Genomic DNA, 17,858 nt, shown 5'->3' with positions numbered 1-17,858 from the left:
CTCTTCCTCCAATGGAAGTTTTCTCTTACCTAAAAGGTGTGTATAAGGTGTAATGCAGGGACGGTTGGTGTCTATTATCGAATAAAAGCCTGGCATTGCCAGGCAATACTTTGGGTAATAATTATAGCTGTGTTTGAAATACATGCTTTAAAATAACACAGATGAATCAACTAATAAAGCTTAATCCATTCTACCCACATAATACAAAGATAATTTGGATCTCATCTCATTTGTTTTGTGCACACAGATGAAACCATAGTATAATATCCTGCTCTTTGGACCAGCATAAATCCTATTTGTTCCTCAAGTCTTTCCTAGTTATTTATTTTTTTAAATTAAAGTTTATTGGGGTGACAATTTTTAGTAAAGTTACATAGATTTCAGGTGTACAATTCTGTATTACATCACCTATAAATCACAATGTGTGTTCACCATCCAGAGTCAGTTTCCTATTTATTTTGAAATAGCAGAAGGGAACAATCCGTTCTCCTTTCTATTACCTTCTACTCCAATATCGGCAAATATGTGGCTAGTATTGTGATCAGTGTCCCAGAACTAATGCATAGGGATTAAAAGTACTGCATTAGGATAAATGTCCAGTAATTTATTTGAATTCTTGAGATAAATTTCCATAAGCTTAAACATGGGACCAAAGAAAGAATTCTATTAAATTCATGCTTAAACATAATGCAAGATAATTTTATGTACACCTATTATACTTCCCATATGTCATCTTATAAATTGTGTGTGTGTGTGTGTGTGTGGGGGGGGTGTCCAGCGTCAAAATATTGGTCGTGATAGTGAATTTAAGCCAAATATTTGCATTGTGCTCCCAAAAGAGGGGAAGTTGAATTACATGATTATTTGCTATTAAAGCTCAAATAAGTCTACCATGCTTAGATTTTCTCTTATGTTTTTCAGTTTTTGACAGCTGTCAGTTTACAGGTATGATTACTTTATCGAAGCATCACAAACACTGCATTAGTATCTTCAGAAAATATACTGTGAAAGCTGCAGTTTCACTGTCTCAAATCAATTACTGCATTCTTAAACTTGCAGTATATTTATTTGTGGGCACTGAGGCAGCCAGTGGGAGGGTATTGATTGGAGTATAATGTCATGTGTAGCAGGAGAGAAAGATGAAAAGTGTTTTCTGCTTAATGGGTTGGTATTAAGTAGGTGGGAATGGCTTCTAATTAGCCAACAATTGCTGTGTTTCCCAGTTTCCCTCCTTTCCCTCCTCCTGGCGGTCACCAGCTGCCAATCTGCCCCCATTTTTTTTTATTTGGAGTTCACTGCTCACTGCAGTGAAAGCCTTTGTTTAAGAAAGAGGGCTCCCAGGGTCTCAGCTGCCTGGGTACAGCTTGCAGCCTACGATGAGTAGCAACTGTCAGTTTATTTTATCTCTACCTTTTCATCATTCTGCTGAAACTGATCGACTGAAACCACCTGAGAGACTTGAGGATTCCGTACCTATAAGTCATTAGCTAGGACTGCAATCTCCCACCACTGCAGAGCAAGTCTCCCACCACTGCAGAGCAAGTCAACTGAACACTTCCTGAACTACAGTAAACTTTAACCCCATGTTTCCCCATGAACACATAAGAATTCTGTCCCTTTTTTGCTTTTGAAGCTGAGTCGATGGGAGATGACTCCTTTGATGCACAGACATATAAGTCAGGATATTTTACTTTGGGTACGGGATGAAGATAATGTCTCTGTGACAGGCTTTGCTATGGTGATACCACAGATGTGGGGGACATTATTCCATCCACAACAAAAGAGAATATGCAACTGGACAACATTTTACAAAATGACTTTATAACATCAGATCTTAAGCCTCATTCTTTACAAAAATCAAATGTGCCAGATTGAAGCCTGATTTTGCATGTGTGTGATCAATAATACAGCTGCTTAGGTGGGTTCCTGTTTCATTTTAGAACTGAGTAAAAAAAAAATGTCCCCCATACTTTAATGATACTTTGAAAACCTTTTAAAAGAGAAATCATCCAATCTGTTGCATCCAGAATGCCTCAAAACAGGGTGAGATGATGAAAACATTCCGAGGAAAATGTTTAGTGAAAATCAATGACATGCAAACCTATTGAAAAATGATGCTGGCTTACACCACTTAGAATTGTGGCGCTGTAACTTGTGGTATTTAACTACATTTCAACATGGGTAGGTAGGCTCCTTGGGGAAGTGAAAATCTAGAAACATTTAGAAGGAGAAAGGAAAGGTAACTGAGCAGAGAAAAATATTTCTGATAAATGATGTGAAGTAACAAATAAGAGTTGGGATTGGGGAGGAAGACTTCCACGTGATTTAAAAATCGAGATCTAAAGGAAGCTAAAGGCATGGCTGTGCTGACTTAGCATGCTTTCCACATTTCATATGTGAATTTATGATGTTGCTCAGAAATGTTATCTGAAAATCCACTAAATGTGTTTACATATAATAGAGAAATATATATATTTTATAAATATTTAGATGTAGAATACATAAATGTATAATATATATGAATATATAAAATATATAGTGAAAAAAATATATATATACATGTATATATATATATATATATATATATATATATATATATATATATATAAAACAGAGTGAAAAGCTAACCTTGCATATTACCTTAAAATATTGAAAAACTTAACAGTAGTTCTTATACATAAGAATCACCTGCTGAGCTTGTTAAAAGTAGATTCTGATTCAATAAGTCTGTGGTAAGGCCCTAGAATATGTATTTATAACGACCCCTCCCACCACCACCAATCTGGTCATTTTAAAGCAAGTGGTCCTTGAGTTGCACTCTTGAGAAACTGCCTAAGGCTTAATGTGACGTTGAGTTTTCCACAGTATCTTAAAATACTTGTATCATGGTAGAAAATGAAACAATATCTTGAGTCACCTTCTATTTATAATTTCTTTAAAATCATGAAAAAATGAAATAGACTAGACTACAATGAAAAATACCTGAGCGCTTCACATGAAGGAAGTATTGTTTTGTCAAACTCTTGATTCAGTTATGTATTCTACGTCAGTTGGTTTTAGTCAAAAAGGCCACAGCTTTTTTCCTCACACAGCAGCTAAAGTGATCTTTCTGAAAGTCAGAATCCTATGCTCAGACCTCAACGACAATTTTCTGTCACAGTCGGAACACAATCTAAAGTCCCCACTATGGCTTCAAGGACCTAAATTACTGGGCCGCTGCTGGATGCTCAATTCTTCCCTCTCTCCCTCCTCACTCAATCTGATCCCACCATATCGGTCTTCTCGTTACTGGAACAAGCGCAGCTTTACCTGGATTATCTTTTGCCCGCCCTTCTAGATATTCTCACAGCTTGTTAGATCATTTCAGTCAGGTTTCTATGCAAATCATGCCTCTTGAGTAGCTTTTAAAAAATGTCTCTTTAAAATAGTTCTCTGCAAATGCAATCGCTTTCTGTCCTCTTACCCACGCTTTTCCTTCGTACCACTTTAGCACTATTTCTAGTGTTTGCCTGCCAGCATCTACAACTCCATTTCAATGTTTAAGAAACTCAGCTTCATAAATTTAAGTGGACATTGAGACTTGTTTTCACTCTAGGCATTGGGAAGCCAGGTACTAATTTTCCCAAGTTCCCTTGTAGCTGGGCAGAGTCATGCGAGCCCAACTCCCTCAATCAACTGCACACGTGCCAAACTTTGCATCCAGAGTTGTGACTTGCTAAGCAGGGTCATGCAGAATGCAACCTGGCAAGGCATGGCAGCAGGCAGGATTGTATATTATAAAGCTTCCTGATAGTTCTCAGGACAAGAAATTAACCTATCAGTGTGTATGTGCTGGCTAATATTTTTTCTGGACATTTTTTTTTTTTGCTGTTATATAAACATGGCTTTAGTATATACAAACATGAAAGACTTCTCGTATATTTTTATTCATAGAACAGGGCAGTCAGTTTTTTTTTGTATCCCTGTTACTAGGCTTGTATAAATATTTATATGAGTCTAAAAATAGTTATTGAATTATACTTTGTGAATACAGATTATTGCATTTATAGGTATTTAAAATTTGCTTTAATTTTAGTATATGGCTTGATCTGCCTCTGTAGTACTTCAAATTGATATGCTTATGAGAGTCAAGAAGAGATCCTGAAGAACGAGCAATAGGTTGGTTTTGGTCTACTTATCTTTTACAAACTATATTTTTCTTGACAGGTACTGAGAAAGCTACCCAGTAGAAATCCGGTACTTTTTTTTAAAAGGAAAATTCCCATGTTAGATATAGAAAATGACAGTATTATGCTTAATTATCTATGCAATTACACTTGCACATGCTTGAAAATTTTTAGCCAGGAATGCTTAATAACATTTGCATGGTTAAATGAGACAGCAGAAACAACTGGAAAGGCCTCAGGGCATGGTCATCTATTTAAGCATCCACTTGGATTTTCAACATAATTAGTCATATAATTGTGTGCCTAAACTTAGTAGATTCATGTAAGTAATTATAAATTATTAAAAAGCTGTGCGTGTATTTGCTCTCTATTTCTTGCCAATCAAATTACCAAGGAATATACTATATTCACATTTCATCATGTAAATCTTCAAGTAAGATTACAATGTAAAGCCCTAGATGAAGGTGAGTAAAGAAGTGAATCCATTCAGATGAGAGGTAGTTAATATAGCTATTTGGATATCTGTATTTCTAGGAAGAATTCTTAGGATCAAATAATAATATTAGTGTGTTCATCTGTCCCCACCAAGACTTCTATGAAAAATATTTCATTTGCTTGCGTTATATTCAATACAATAAATTCTTATGTGTATTAATATTGTTTTCAATTTTTATTCACACCTAAAGGCTGCACATAACAGTTTCCTCTTGCATAGTTAATTTCCTCCTTTTCATAATCCTAATAGTGGTTGGTGGTAAAAACTTGGGCCAAATAAATCTAAACTGTAAAAACATTGACCTCAACATTTTATGATGGTCATTTGGACCCCAATTCTCCCGATGTTTCTCACCAATCCTCTTCCTGACTATTGATTTTGAAGCTTGTATTTCATTTTGTATTTCTCCACTGTTATTTTAATACCTGAGTTAAAAACACTTGGAGACTTGAGGAACACTATTATCTCTTCCCAGGAGCTTATCTAATAAGATTAGAAGACCTTTGAAAGTGTTGAACTAAAATTCCTTTGATGAGTGCAAAATATAATTTATTAGCTGTATTTGGCAAAATACATTTTATTAGCTGATACAATAAAGCACATACTGTGTTTCCCCGAAAATAAGTCCTAACCAGAAAATAAGCCCTAGCATGATTTTTCAGGATGACATCTCCTGAACATAAGCCCTAATGCGTCTTTTGGCGCAAACATAAATATAAGACCCGTGCTTATTTTCGGGGAAACAGTAGTTTTAACTCAGAGAAATCAGACTTATCTCACAAAAGGGTAAAATTAACCAGTCTTTTTCCCATTTGGGGTGTCTGATTCCATAAGAGAAGTCAATAAGTGAAATCCTTCAGAGGCACAGCACTTAACAGTGCTAACTTTAGTTTCCCCACTGGGTTGACAAAATCCAACTTTGTTTACCTTAAGGGGAATATGAAAAGAACATTTGTTTGCTCAGATTTTTTGATTGAAGGCTAGAATGAAATGAAAAAATCTGACTATTGCAGTGTTAAAGGATTTGGGAATGCTGAATATTGGTCAGTGCTTTTTAAAAAAAATTATTGAATTTATTGTTGTGACATTGGTTAGTTTAATTATACAGGTTTCAAGTGTACAATTCTATGATACATCATCTATATATTGCATTGTGTGTTCACCATCCAGAGTCAGTTCTTCCATCACCATATATTTGACCCCCTCCTCCCTTACGCTTTGCTAACCACTAAACTGTTGTCTGTGTCTATGAGTTTTTGTTTGTGCTTTTAATATTTATTTCATTGCAAGCATAGTTCAGAGGATTCAAAAAGTAAATGTGTTCAGCTGGATTCCTATGTAGTGTTGCAAGGATTTACTTCAGGAAGGTCAGGATGGACTGGCATTAAAATTAAGAAATATCCTAGCATTTCTTTTGATTAGACTCTGGCTCTATATTTCCCACACTGAACCCAGTGCACCCATCTCTGGAGACAGACATCACCCATGAGAAATGAAATACGTATGCGGCAACTATTATTCAAGTCAGTCATCATAATAAGGCAACATAAATAATTTCTAAAAGAATAATCATCATGAAAAGTATTTTTCTATTAAAACTATAAAAACAGTCACTCTTGTCTGGGAGTTAAAGACATAGGGAAGACAGAGTAAAATAATTGAAAGGAAAGTGAATTCTGGGACCCTGGATATAATTTTTGACTGATGTTGTAGTTAAAAAAATAAAAATTCACAACAACGAAAATACCAAGGTGAGAGGTAATTAGAAAGAAAAACTCCTACACAGCACCCCAAACCAAGGACACTTTGGAAAGAATTAGAAGCTAACAAAATTTGCTCCTTAAATATGTTATGGTTTAAATACAGTATTAATGTAACTTCTTTTTTCAGAAGAAATCATATGAATCAAGAATCACTAGAATTGTCCTAATAGAGCCTTAACAAAGGCAGATTCAATATACATAGGAGAGGATCGTTTTGCCCCCAAATTCTAGCAATGGTAGAAACTGCTTTAGTTAAATTGGCACAATATTTAGAATCCATGACCCCAAGCAAAAGGACATACCATGTTTCCCCGAAAATAAGACTGGGTCTTAAGATTTGCTCCAAAAGACGCATTAGGGCTTATGTCCAGGGGATGTCCTCCTGAAAAATCACACTAGGGCTTATTTTCCAGTTAGGTCTTACTTTTGGGGAAACACGCTAGCTAAAAGCAGAGATAAGACCCCTCACTGGAAATGAGACAAGTATAAACAGGTGACAACATGGTTCTGACAGAACTTCAAACCCTAGCTTGTTATTGGTACATCTCCAGCATTTAGTCTGGTTTTGCTATGGTTGAACCAACCACCAAACTTTTCATAAAAGAGCAATTGCAGATGAAATTGCAGTTAAACCGGATGAGAGAAACCCAGCTACGTCTTTCTTAGGAGTGGTGAGTTCAGTGTACATAGGAAAGATGGTAGCACCATCAGCTGCCAAGAACTGTGAGCAGAATCTAAAAGAAGCATAGTTTTTGTCTGAGAAATAAAAAATTCTCTTTTATTGAACCAAGGCAGCAGATAGGGAAGGAAGCTCTCAGGGCGGGTGGGGGCAGGGGGTTGGGGGGAAAGAAAAAGAAAAAAGAAAAAAAAAAGATCTTTCAACTCGAGGGATCTAGAACTACTTTATTATTTCCCAATGAGGTGAGCATTAGTTTTCTGAAGAAATGCTTGATTCCTAAGGAAGCAAACTTGTCACTTGCTTTGTGGAAAATAGATGAAGATGAGTGAACTGTATTTGAATGAAATTTGAAATTCAGGCTCAAATTCTGCGGTCATTTTGATGAAAAAAATTTTGTTACAATTAATATTGATCTGTCTTTCTCAGATGTTTCATCTTTGGAATTCTTTTTTTTCTTATCAGTTGCAGAAGACATCGAATTCTGTAAGCTCTTTCTTGAAAATTTATTAGAAGTACACTATGATAATCTATTGATTTAAATGAGATTAGCAGAAAAGATGGATATCTTTCTTAAGCTTTTTGACAGCAGCAGAGAGTATAGAAAGAATATATTTTAATTTTCATCTCCCATTTGTTTTATTAAACTTGTTTTCTAACACTAGAAATGAAAGGAGAAAACAAAGGATTTTAAGGTTTTCTGCTCTAAAAAATTACAGGCAGACCCATGACATATAAACACACAATTTAGAAATTGTCATCCAGAGAAATGGCTGTTCCAATTCTCCCACTGGAGCTTGCACTGCTGCTATCTAGGGAGCCATCACGAAGAATCCTAAAGCTAGTGGAGTCAGGGTCTTTAAGGGGAGAGTGATCTGTCATCTAAAAATTATTTTAGGTTGGTGCAAAAGTAATTGTGGTTTTTGCAACTATTTTTAACCTTTTAAATCGCAATTACTTTTGCACCAACCTAATAATAAGCTGTTTTTTAAAGGTATAGATTTATATTGAAGGAAGGAAAACCTTGAAATTCAAGAATAGCTTAGAGAAGTTGAATTTAAGGGTAGATTCCCAGGCTTTGGAAGGTCTGTGTATTGGCCTCATTATTCGTACTTATTGTGCCCCAGACTGCCTGAATGATGTCATTAAAGGTAATCTCCCAATATTAAAAAAAAAAATCCCAGTTGCTCTGAATATGTTAAAGTTCTCTTAGTCATTCACAGTATGGTGTGAATCAGTCCAGTCAGATTGACTTCTCAACAATGTTCATAACTTCGATCCTGTGAGGGATAGGTGTCCGAATCAGGAAAGGAGCTAAGTTGGGAGGAGGGATAAGTAAATTTGGAACATGGGACATCTTAAAGTTTGGAGAGAATGTCTGATTCTGAGATGCTGCCTAATGCTTGAAAATAAACTTAATAAAAAGTGGGTTATTCAACAACTAGCCCACAGTTCAGGTATTCCTTGGGTATTCCTTGGGCACAGCTGCTGGGACTGTAATGACAAACGTGGTTGCTCCTCTGTGCTAGATAATACGTCAGCACTATGTGGCGTTTTATTGTCAGTGTGCTGTTAGCTGTTAGTGCTTTTCGCTGGCTTTTACTGAAAGTAAAACAAACAAAAAAACGACAATACACCAGCTAAAAGTGAACTTAACAAATAGGGACATTTATCTCATATTAAAAAAAAAAAAAAAAACAGTTTGGTGGTGGCAATTACAGGGTTAATTTAGCATGCAAGGATGTCATTAAGGATCTAGCTTCCTTCCACACTTTCTTGTTGCCACCATCATTTTGGGAACTTAGTTGCAGTTGTTTACAGCAACTGCAGGCATCGACTATTCATATAATATCTAAAGTCAGGGAAAAGGGACTCTCCTTATCTTGTGCCCCTTTTTAAGAATGAAGAAAACCTTCCTAGGAATTGCTCAGAAGATTTTCTTCCTTAAATCGTTAATTAGAATTGTGTCACATATCCTCTGTAAAACCATTACTTGGCATGTATAATGAGGTCGTAGTGACTGGCATATGTTAGTAAGTCCTCAACCATTGGGGATGGAGAAGGGCCTAACGTCCCCTTAATGACATGTCCTCTTGAGGAGGGAGAACAATCAGGATTCCATTAGCAGGTAAGCAGTTGGGCAATGGCTGCTGGGTAGGCAACCCAACATGGCCTTCCACGCAGATGCATTATGTCATTGGACCCTCAAGGTAACCTTGTAAGGAAGAAGCTGTTATCTTTCCTTATAGATGAGATAACAAAGGTAAAGTTACTCAGATCCACCAGTTATTGAAATGGTGGGGTTGGTATTCAAAAAGATTGACTTCAAAGCCCAAATTCCTCACTGTACAATATCTGGTGAATATGGTCAAAGAAGGCTGTCCATCACTGAAATATACCTTTTCCAAATTCACAGCCTTGCCTTAATTCTGTACTTCAGTTTGTCCATAAAGCCTTAAAGAAGTGTTACTGTCAAAGTGTCACTGACTAAGAAACTTTCAAGTAATTGTATACAAGATTATATAATGATTCCTCTCATTAACTTTTGTTTGTTTCTCCTTCCCTCACTGCATGTTGATATACTTGTAATATTATGGCAAAAAGAATGTAGAGGAGTTTTCATATGGGATTTACTATAAACCATATTAGGAACATAATGCTTTTAAAACCCATAATAATCCCTTTGGTTTTTGAGATTTCCTTAAATTCTATTAGAGTTCAATGAAACTTAAAAGCACTTGAACTTTCTCAGAAACTTAAGAATCACAGAGTTAAAGAACTAAAAAGAAATTCAAAGATAATATATAGTCGAATTACTTCCCTACCCCACAATTTTAGAAATGAGGGAACCTGTTTAACACTGAAAATCCCAGCTTTAAAGGATGCTGGGAATAACAGACAGTATATCAAATGACTGTCTACATCATATGCACAACAGCCTCACAATAATAAAACCAATATCAATACCAATAATATGACTACTGAAAACAGTTTAAGTTTTTTTGGGGGAGATGCATATTTCAGGATACAGCCACTTGGTATATTTCTTTTCTGTGCGATTAAATCACCAACGGGATACATGTTTAGGATCATTAGGTTTATTTTAGATTGTCAGAGGTTCCTTCTGTTTTTTCAAAATTTGCTTTTATTAGAGCTCCTTGGAGAAATGGCTGACTCCAGATCTGAAGTCAAAGATGTATATGATGAGCCTGAAACAACTTCTCATACCAGACAGCACGGAGGCCATCAAAAACCACAAAACCTACACCAGGGGCTGTTCGCAGGGGGCTGTGATTATCTGGGGTCAGTAGTACCCAAGATAAAAATAGATCACTCACCTAATGCCAGATTTTTTTTTTGATCTGAGAAATAAACAAGATGGAAATCAAAACAAATCCACTTTAAAGAGACGAAACTACTAGGCTATGAGAATATGGCTGCAAAAACAAGGAGTTCCCAAAGAAGAGGTTGACAGTGTGAGCCCTGAGACATTCATTCCAAATATTCACCTATGGTGGTCCCCACACTGGCAATTGTTGCCTGATTAAAACAGAAGGTGCCTTTACAGAACCAGATTTCTTCATTCAGTTTACTTTTAATTCACCTTTGTTAAAACCTGCACAGAATTTTATTATTTTTGCTTTAAACAACTGATTATTTTTAAAAGCAATTAAAAAATTATTTTAATTTTACTGACATATTTTTCATTTCCATGTTCTTCATTCCTTTGTGTAGATTCAGATTTCTATCTAGACTCATTTTCCTTCTTCCTGGAAAAGTTTCTTTAACATTGCTTTACACATATGTTAGTGATGAATTCTTCCAGCTTTGGTATGCCTGGAAAAACCTCTCTTTTACCTATGTTTTTGAAAGATATTTTCATTGGGTATCGAACTCTAGGTTTGAAGATTTTTTTTTCTTTTAGTACCTTAAATAAATTGCTTAATGTTATTTTTATTTATACTGTTTCCAGCGATATTTCTGTTCTTAAAACATGGATAGAATCCTGGACTAGAATTCTAGAGAACTAGATTATAGATCCATTTTGTCTTTTGGATTATTCCATGACTGCATTTTCCTGGACCCGAGGGCATTTGAAAATAAAATGTGTGGACAAAGAAATTTCTTTGGTATCACACAATTCAATCATTTCATGATCCTATGAAATTCGAAGTATTTCAAGAAGATCTTAACTCATTTTCAGAGGATGGAAAGAGGTAGAAGTGGTGCCAGATTTAGGAAGGAAGAGGAAGCCACAAACTAAAGTTCATGAATAAGGGATAATGACTAGCAGTGAACGAGGCATGTCCAATGCCTCAAGAATTGGAGGTCCCAGAAACCATGGGGCAAGGACAGCAGTTGAGGAAATGCTGAGGGGGCAGTGTTGAACAGGAGGATGAACTTAAAGTCTGCAGATGAAATAGTTCGTTAGGTTTAGCAACCTCAACAATGCCAATCAGAGAAAAATAAAATTGTTTATGACATCAGATAGCTGGAAACTTCTTTCATATAAATTCTAGCAGAAGGATCAAATATTACACCTGGCAGTTAGACAGCTATTTAATAATATAACAGGACTAATAATAATAACAAAAATTCACTTCTGTGGAAACTGACAGAAATGTGTGTTTATGGAGGAAAAATGATGAATAAAACCCTCATGAAAATCTAGGTTGCACTCTTAGGGCCTACAAATACCATATTTATTTAGAAGATGCTCTTACAGAGGAATTGTGGTCAGTTCCAGAGGATTCTTATTAATCATCTATTTGAAACCTCAAAGAACAGGCTAAAGAGATGAAGTGAAATCTTTTGCCAAAAGTCACAACGCTAATTAGTGTTCAATGTATTAGAGCCCAGGCCATGGGACTAGCAGCCTCTCTCAATTCCACCAAGCTGCTAGTAGGATTAGCTTTCATTCAGTCACATTTTTACCAGAATCTTCTTTTCGTATGTCCCATTTTTGAACACATTGTTAGAGACAGATGTTTGCTCTGTGATGATAAAAAACCCGCTTGCTGACATTTTGGCTACTTCTAAAACTTTCTCCTCATTATTAGGCTTATTTAACAAACAGAAGTAGTTGATTGAAGTATAACAGAACCTGAGACTCACTGGTGAATGTTACTTTTTCACCTTATTTAAAAGGGTTGAGTTCATGAATGAAAAATGCAAGCAAAGAATAGGGTAGGAAAACGTGGCTCGACATTAAACCAAGGACCCAACATTAAACCAACATAAACCAAGGCCTAAAAGACAAATTATTCATTGTTTTTCTTTAAGACTATTAAATGGTTCATTAAATTAGGATGATATTTTTGGCACTCAAGGAAACCTTTATATGCCATTTTGTAGAAAACTGTAATTGTCCTTACTGACTGACTAGTGTATTCACCTATTTCTATATTCAGGATTTGCATTCTATTTCTCTGATATACTTCACATTTGGTTACAATAAAAAAAGCATTAAAACTGTGTTACTGAAATTATCAATAAAGTGGTTAACAATTTTAACAGTTTTAGCACTTAAGTGGCTATAATTACATTTCTAGGTTACCAGTACTATAATATTAAATTGAATAAGGAAAGCATTTGTTTCTGTGTCACTGTTCCACTTCTGGATCTGTGATCTCCAAAAGGTAAGATGAATTAGCTTTTAATTCAAAAAACTTTTCCCGATTGTAGAGACAATAGTTCTAGTGAGAAAAAGAAATGATATTCTAGATAAATCAGCAGAAATTCATAGGCTCTTAAGCCTTACAAAGCCAACCAATTTCTGTTGCTTCAGGCTTGAATAATTTTATTGAACTGCAATAGATTTGAATTCCTTCTAAATTCCTAAATTTGGGAGGAGAATCTATTTCTACTTCACTGTTGGAAATGAAAGGAAGAAGAATATGAAATCATTCCAACCATGTCTACGAGTATGAGAAGAGTATGAAGGTTCCTGTATTTGCTGTGTTCCCGCTAACGGTACAAAGATAAGAGATGATTGCTGGTGAATCACTGTTCTATTTTATCAAGAGACCTGAGTGCTCTCACTGCTCTATTCCCTTAGGGGGTCATGTTCCTCTGCTTAGAAGAATATTGCCTGCTCTGTGAGCTAATGATTTGTTTGGAGGATGTAAGTCTCAGAGGTAAAGATAACTGCACAGCTTTTATAATGTATCTTTCAAATCTTTGATCTGTTTTTTTTTGTGTGTGAATACATGGGACCTCTCTATAGTAAGATTAAAGATGTCTCTTCAGAGAAGAAAGGCAGAATTGGAAAACCTAAAAGCTGCTCAGACTTCCAAATAACATTTCTGTATTTCTTCATTTTGTCAACATCATTCTTGGGGTTGTCCTGCATTCATGTGATAATTGCATGTGAGAATTGCATGTAATCAAAATACAGTACTGAATCATAGGTTTTTTCTTTCTTTCATATTTTCCAAGGAGGCAGTGAACTATGAATATTGTTTTAAAAAGTGGTTAGTGCAAGCTAGTGTATGGCTACCCTGTTTTCCCTGAAAATAAGACCTAGCCAGACAATCAGCTCTAATGTATCTTTTGGAGCAAAAATTAATATAAGACCTGGTATTACATTATATTATATTATATTATATTATATTATATTATATTATATTATATTATATTAATTATATTATATTATACTGGGTCTTATAGAAAAATAAGACTAGGTCTTATATTAATTTTTGCTCCAAAAGATGCATTAGAGCTGATTGTCCGGCTAGGTCTTATTTTCAGGGAGACATGGTAGGGCATATGTACTCATTTTGAATTCTATTTAATTTGACAAATATTTACTTGTTAGCTAGTAGATGTCAGACACTGTGCCTTGTTTCATAGGGAGCATCAAGAATCAGAACCTGTTTTCAAGAGACTCATACTCTCATTGGGCAGATAAGGCAATTACAGAAATGGCAATGGGAGGATGTACAATACAACAAATAAAAACTGTTTGGAGAAAAATGAATGACATTCAATACGGGAATACAGAGAAGAGGTACCATTCAAGTGAACGAGGTACCAGGGAAGATTTTAGCATTTGAGAAGGACCTTACAAGACCAATGAGATTTCTCTGGATAGGGTTGCAGCTGGAAGTAAGGTGATTATAAGGTAGTGTGTGTGTGTGTGTGTGTGTGTGTGTGTGTGTGTGTGTGTGGGGAGGTGGGTATCTAGGGAGGGAGGCGGGTATCTAGGGAGAGAGGCGGCCAGAAGCTTGTATGTAACTTGTAGGCAGTAGGGAGCCAATGAAGGCTTTTAAGCAGAGCAAAGGCAGAATAATAAGAGTTGGGGTTTAAGAAATATTTTTAAAGCATTTTAAATAGATGTTAGTACACTTTGAGCTAAAAATATGTTTATGTAAACAAATAAGTGTTTGATAATGTCCTACAGGTTTTATTTCAAAATAGAATCACCACCACTAAAAATGTTAAATATGCCAGCAGTATGAGAATTAACTCCTCATTTATATTTGAATCTGAAAGATTATTATTTCTCACTTTTATAATGACGTAGCTCATCCATGCATAGATTTGTAATCTCCGTCGAATGAATCAGTAAGCAGTTGTATACTTTCCTAGCATTCTGCAGAAATTAATGTTCTCTACCATATGAATATGAGTTTTTACTGTCTGAGTAATATTTTGAAATGCATTTTTCGTTCCGCTCCTAAGTCCTTTAGAACACAACGCACCCTTACAAAAATATGTGAAGAGAAAATGTAAAAAGAATAGAAACACAAATAGCTTTATAGAGTGAAGAAAAGCAAAAGAGATTTTTTTTTTTTAAAGCCTCAAACAGGACTGCAGCAAATAGACACATGGCTCTGATCAGAAACTTTGAGGAGTATTTTTTTCATGATTATCATTGTGGTGGTTGGAGCTTATCCAAGATAAATCTGAAAACATGAGTAGCTCCATTTGCTCTCTACCAAACCTTGTATCAGAGCAAGTAATCTAATAGATGGATCATATTTCCTCTACTTTATCTCCTGGGCAGAAAGAGTGAAAAACTAAAGGGAAGATAATTCAAAACTCCAGAACAAACTCCCAAATACATAACAAGACAACATCCTGAAGTAAGCAAAATATTATCTGAAAGTGGTTAATAGTTAATAGTTAACCATACATATTTGGGGGGGGGGCACTTGAGCACATTGAAATTCAACAAGCCGTCTGGTTTTCGAAAACTTTATCGTGCTTCTTCTTACCGTACATATCTTCGGGATGAGACCTTCCCTTATTTTATAACTAGAGGACAGATAGTGGCACGTGTTATTCTGCTAATAAAATTCATTTGTGCCCAATTTACTATTTATTCTACGGAGGAAATAAATACCAAAAGACACCATTGTTTTATCTAAACAACCTGAGAAAAAAAGCGTTCCAAGCAGGAGATCCTTCTCCATGTTACAAAATTTTGCCTAATGAGTCCATTTCAGTTATTCCAAAACATTTATAATATTTTGCTTTAAAAAGTTTGATTTGTAAATGAATAATTATGTCCCCCAAGGACTGTCATAGAAAGCGCTGTTTAATTTTCTTTTTTAAATATCCTATTCTAAAATTCTTAACTGAGGACTAGAGCCTAGTCAAGTTGACACACAAAACTGACCTCTCCAGTTATTTTTGTTTAATGGACTATTCTGACTAATTATCACAAGAAAAAGTATATAGGAAAAATGTGACATTAAGTGAAACTAACATCAAACATTTTCTAAATTAATATTTCAATTTGAATGCATGAAAAAGTAGGACATTTACTGTTATTGGAAAAGTAAGAGTATAATACTAATTAGCGTCTTGCTCTTGTCAATAAGGTACAACATTGAACATTTTTTAAAAACATAAACTTATTTCACATTTCTTAGAACTGATCAGTACTTATTGTTGAATATTTAAGATAACTGAAAGAAAACGGCATAGAATGGTGATTTATCAAGTTGTAGAAATCATTGGCACTATTTTATGCTTTCCTTAAACATTGGTGATATAATATAGCATGAAAATACATCCAATATTCCCATAGTAATGAATAAATAAAATTAAAATTACCAATAAAATTAAAATTACCAATGACTGAATAAACCTTTCCAATGAAAATGAGTTGGCCATTAAGAAAGATACACAAACTAAAGTATATTTTTTAGAAAAAAACAATGCCTTACTAGTAACTGGATCAGGTGTGATTTTACTTCTACTCTCCTTCCACGATAGCAGGTAGTCAAGGCTGGTGAGATCTGCAGATTCTATATAATTATTAATTGTCAGCATCATCTGATGAGCTTTTGCTATTCCATAATGAACTTTTGTTTCTTCCATCAGAGGAATGTTGGTTAGCTCTGCTGTTGTGTCAAAAGCTTGCTGAAAGTACGCAGAAGCTTTGTTGTAGTATCCCTAAAAAATAAGAGAAATAATTTTTTCTTAATTTTTATTTTACCATTCCACATATCTGCCCATCTTGGCAGAGACCAAACTGTTCTTTCACCAGTTATAGCAGTTCATCATCAAGAAGAAAGAGATGGCAAACAGGGTCTCTGTTAGAATGAGGTACTTTTTAAGTTATGATTACTAGCCATGCAATATCTTCAAGTTTTTTTGAAAGAAAAGTTTCAAATATTAGCATTTTCATATGGTTCAACCGAATATATGACAGCAAAAAGAAGTTTGGGAAAGAGTGAACCAATTCACATAGACTTGGATGGAATTTTATTACTTATAGCATTGGATTTACCTAATGAAGTATTTCTAATCAGCTTCAGTTTATAGTCACAGCAAGAGAGCATTTTCAGCCAACCCGTTTAAACAATGACCAGTGAAAAACAGATGCATATAACTGCTAACTTGGTTATTAGTCTTGTTTTCCCACGTGCACATGCCATTCTTGACTAGAATGTGGAAGTATCCGAGATTTTTTAAAAATATGATCTTGATAGCACTAGCACAATTCACATGATCATTTAAATGTCTATCTATTCTCCAAGTTCTTTGCAACATTGTAAGTTGCAAAAATTCAAGGTTTTTGGTTTTTGTATTTTTGGTCACCCTTACCTCTTCTCCTGAAAGCTACTGTCCACAAACCAATAATGTTTCCCTAACTCTTATGAAGTGTACGACCAGTGCTAAGTACTTCATATGTAGTATGTCATTAGCTTCCAAAAGTCATCCTATGAGAAAATATTCTTATTTTACAAATAATGAAATTGAGTCTCAGAGATGAGACTATCTTTTGTCACCTCCAAGTCTTCTGAAAATCCTCATTAAAAACTCTCTCTCAAAGGAGGATATTATTTTTAGGATTGAGCTATATTTGTAAAGACTTTAGGGAACAAGATTTCCTTTCTTCACTGACTTACAACACTTTGGGCTCCAAACCCTCCTTTCCCCTCCCTTCCCCTCCCCTTCCTCTCTTTCTCTTATGCACATGAACAAAAACATACATGCACACTCTTTTGAAAAGAAATCCTTACTAGAGAGAATATTTTATTATGAATTTTCACATGATTTTCTCACAATCTTTTATGAAGGAGTTGGAAATAAAAACAGCTTTATACCAAACACTAGTACAGGTAAAAATGCATACTCAACTCCACTTCCGTATAGTTGTGGAGTTCAGAGAGCAAACTGACTGAATAAAGAAGTTGCTAGCAAGGTGAGGAGGGGGAGAAATAGGCCTTATGTGACAGTTATGCAACATCCATGAACAGCACATATAATAATATTATGTTATATGCCCACAAGAATAGTTT

The 17,858-nt window shown here is 35.1% G+C and overlaps 1 protein-coding gene across 3 annotated transcripts in view; it reads right to left on the bottom strand.

The window, feature by feature from the left end:
- Positions 1–17,858, bottom strand: part of TTC29 (tetratricopeptide repeat domain 29) — a 347,147-nt gene that overhangs the window by 49,099 nt on the left and 280,190 nt on the right. For all 3 annotated transcript variants that reach the window (XM_019730723.3, XM_074338461.2, XM_019730722.3), the window contains one exon: positions 16,278–16,506. In XM_019730723.3, the coding sequence (XP_019586282.3) occupies positions 16,278–16,506 (229 nt within the window). The remainder of the gene's footprint in view (positions 1–16,277; positions 16,507–17,858) is intronic.

Source organism: Rhinolophus sinicus, chromosome 15 (assembly GCF_057876585.1).
Source record: "Rhinolophus sinicus isolate RSI-liver-muscle chromosome 15, RSI-T2T, whole genome shotgun sequence".
Lineage (NCBI taxonomy): Eukaryota > Metazoa > Chordata > Mammalia > Chiroptera > Rhinolophidae > Rhinolophus > Rhinolophus sinicus.
This window is presented reverse-complemented; position numbering and strand designations above follow the sequence as displayed.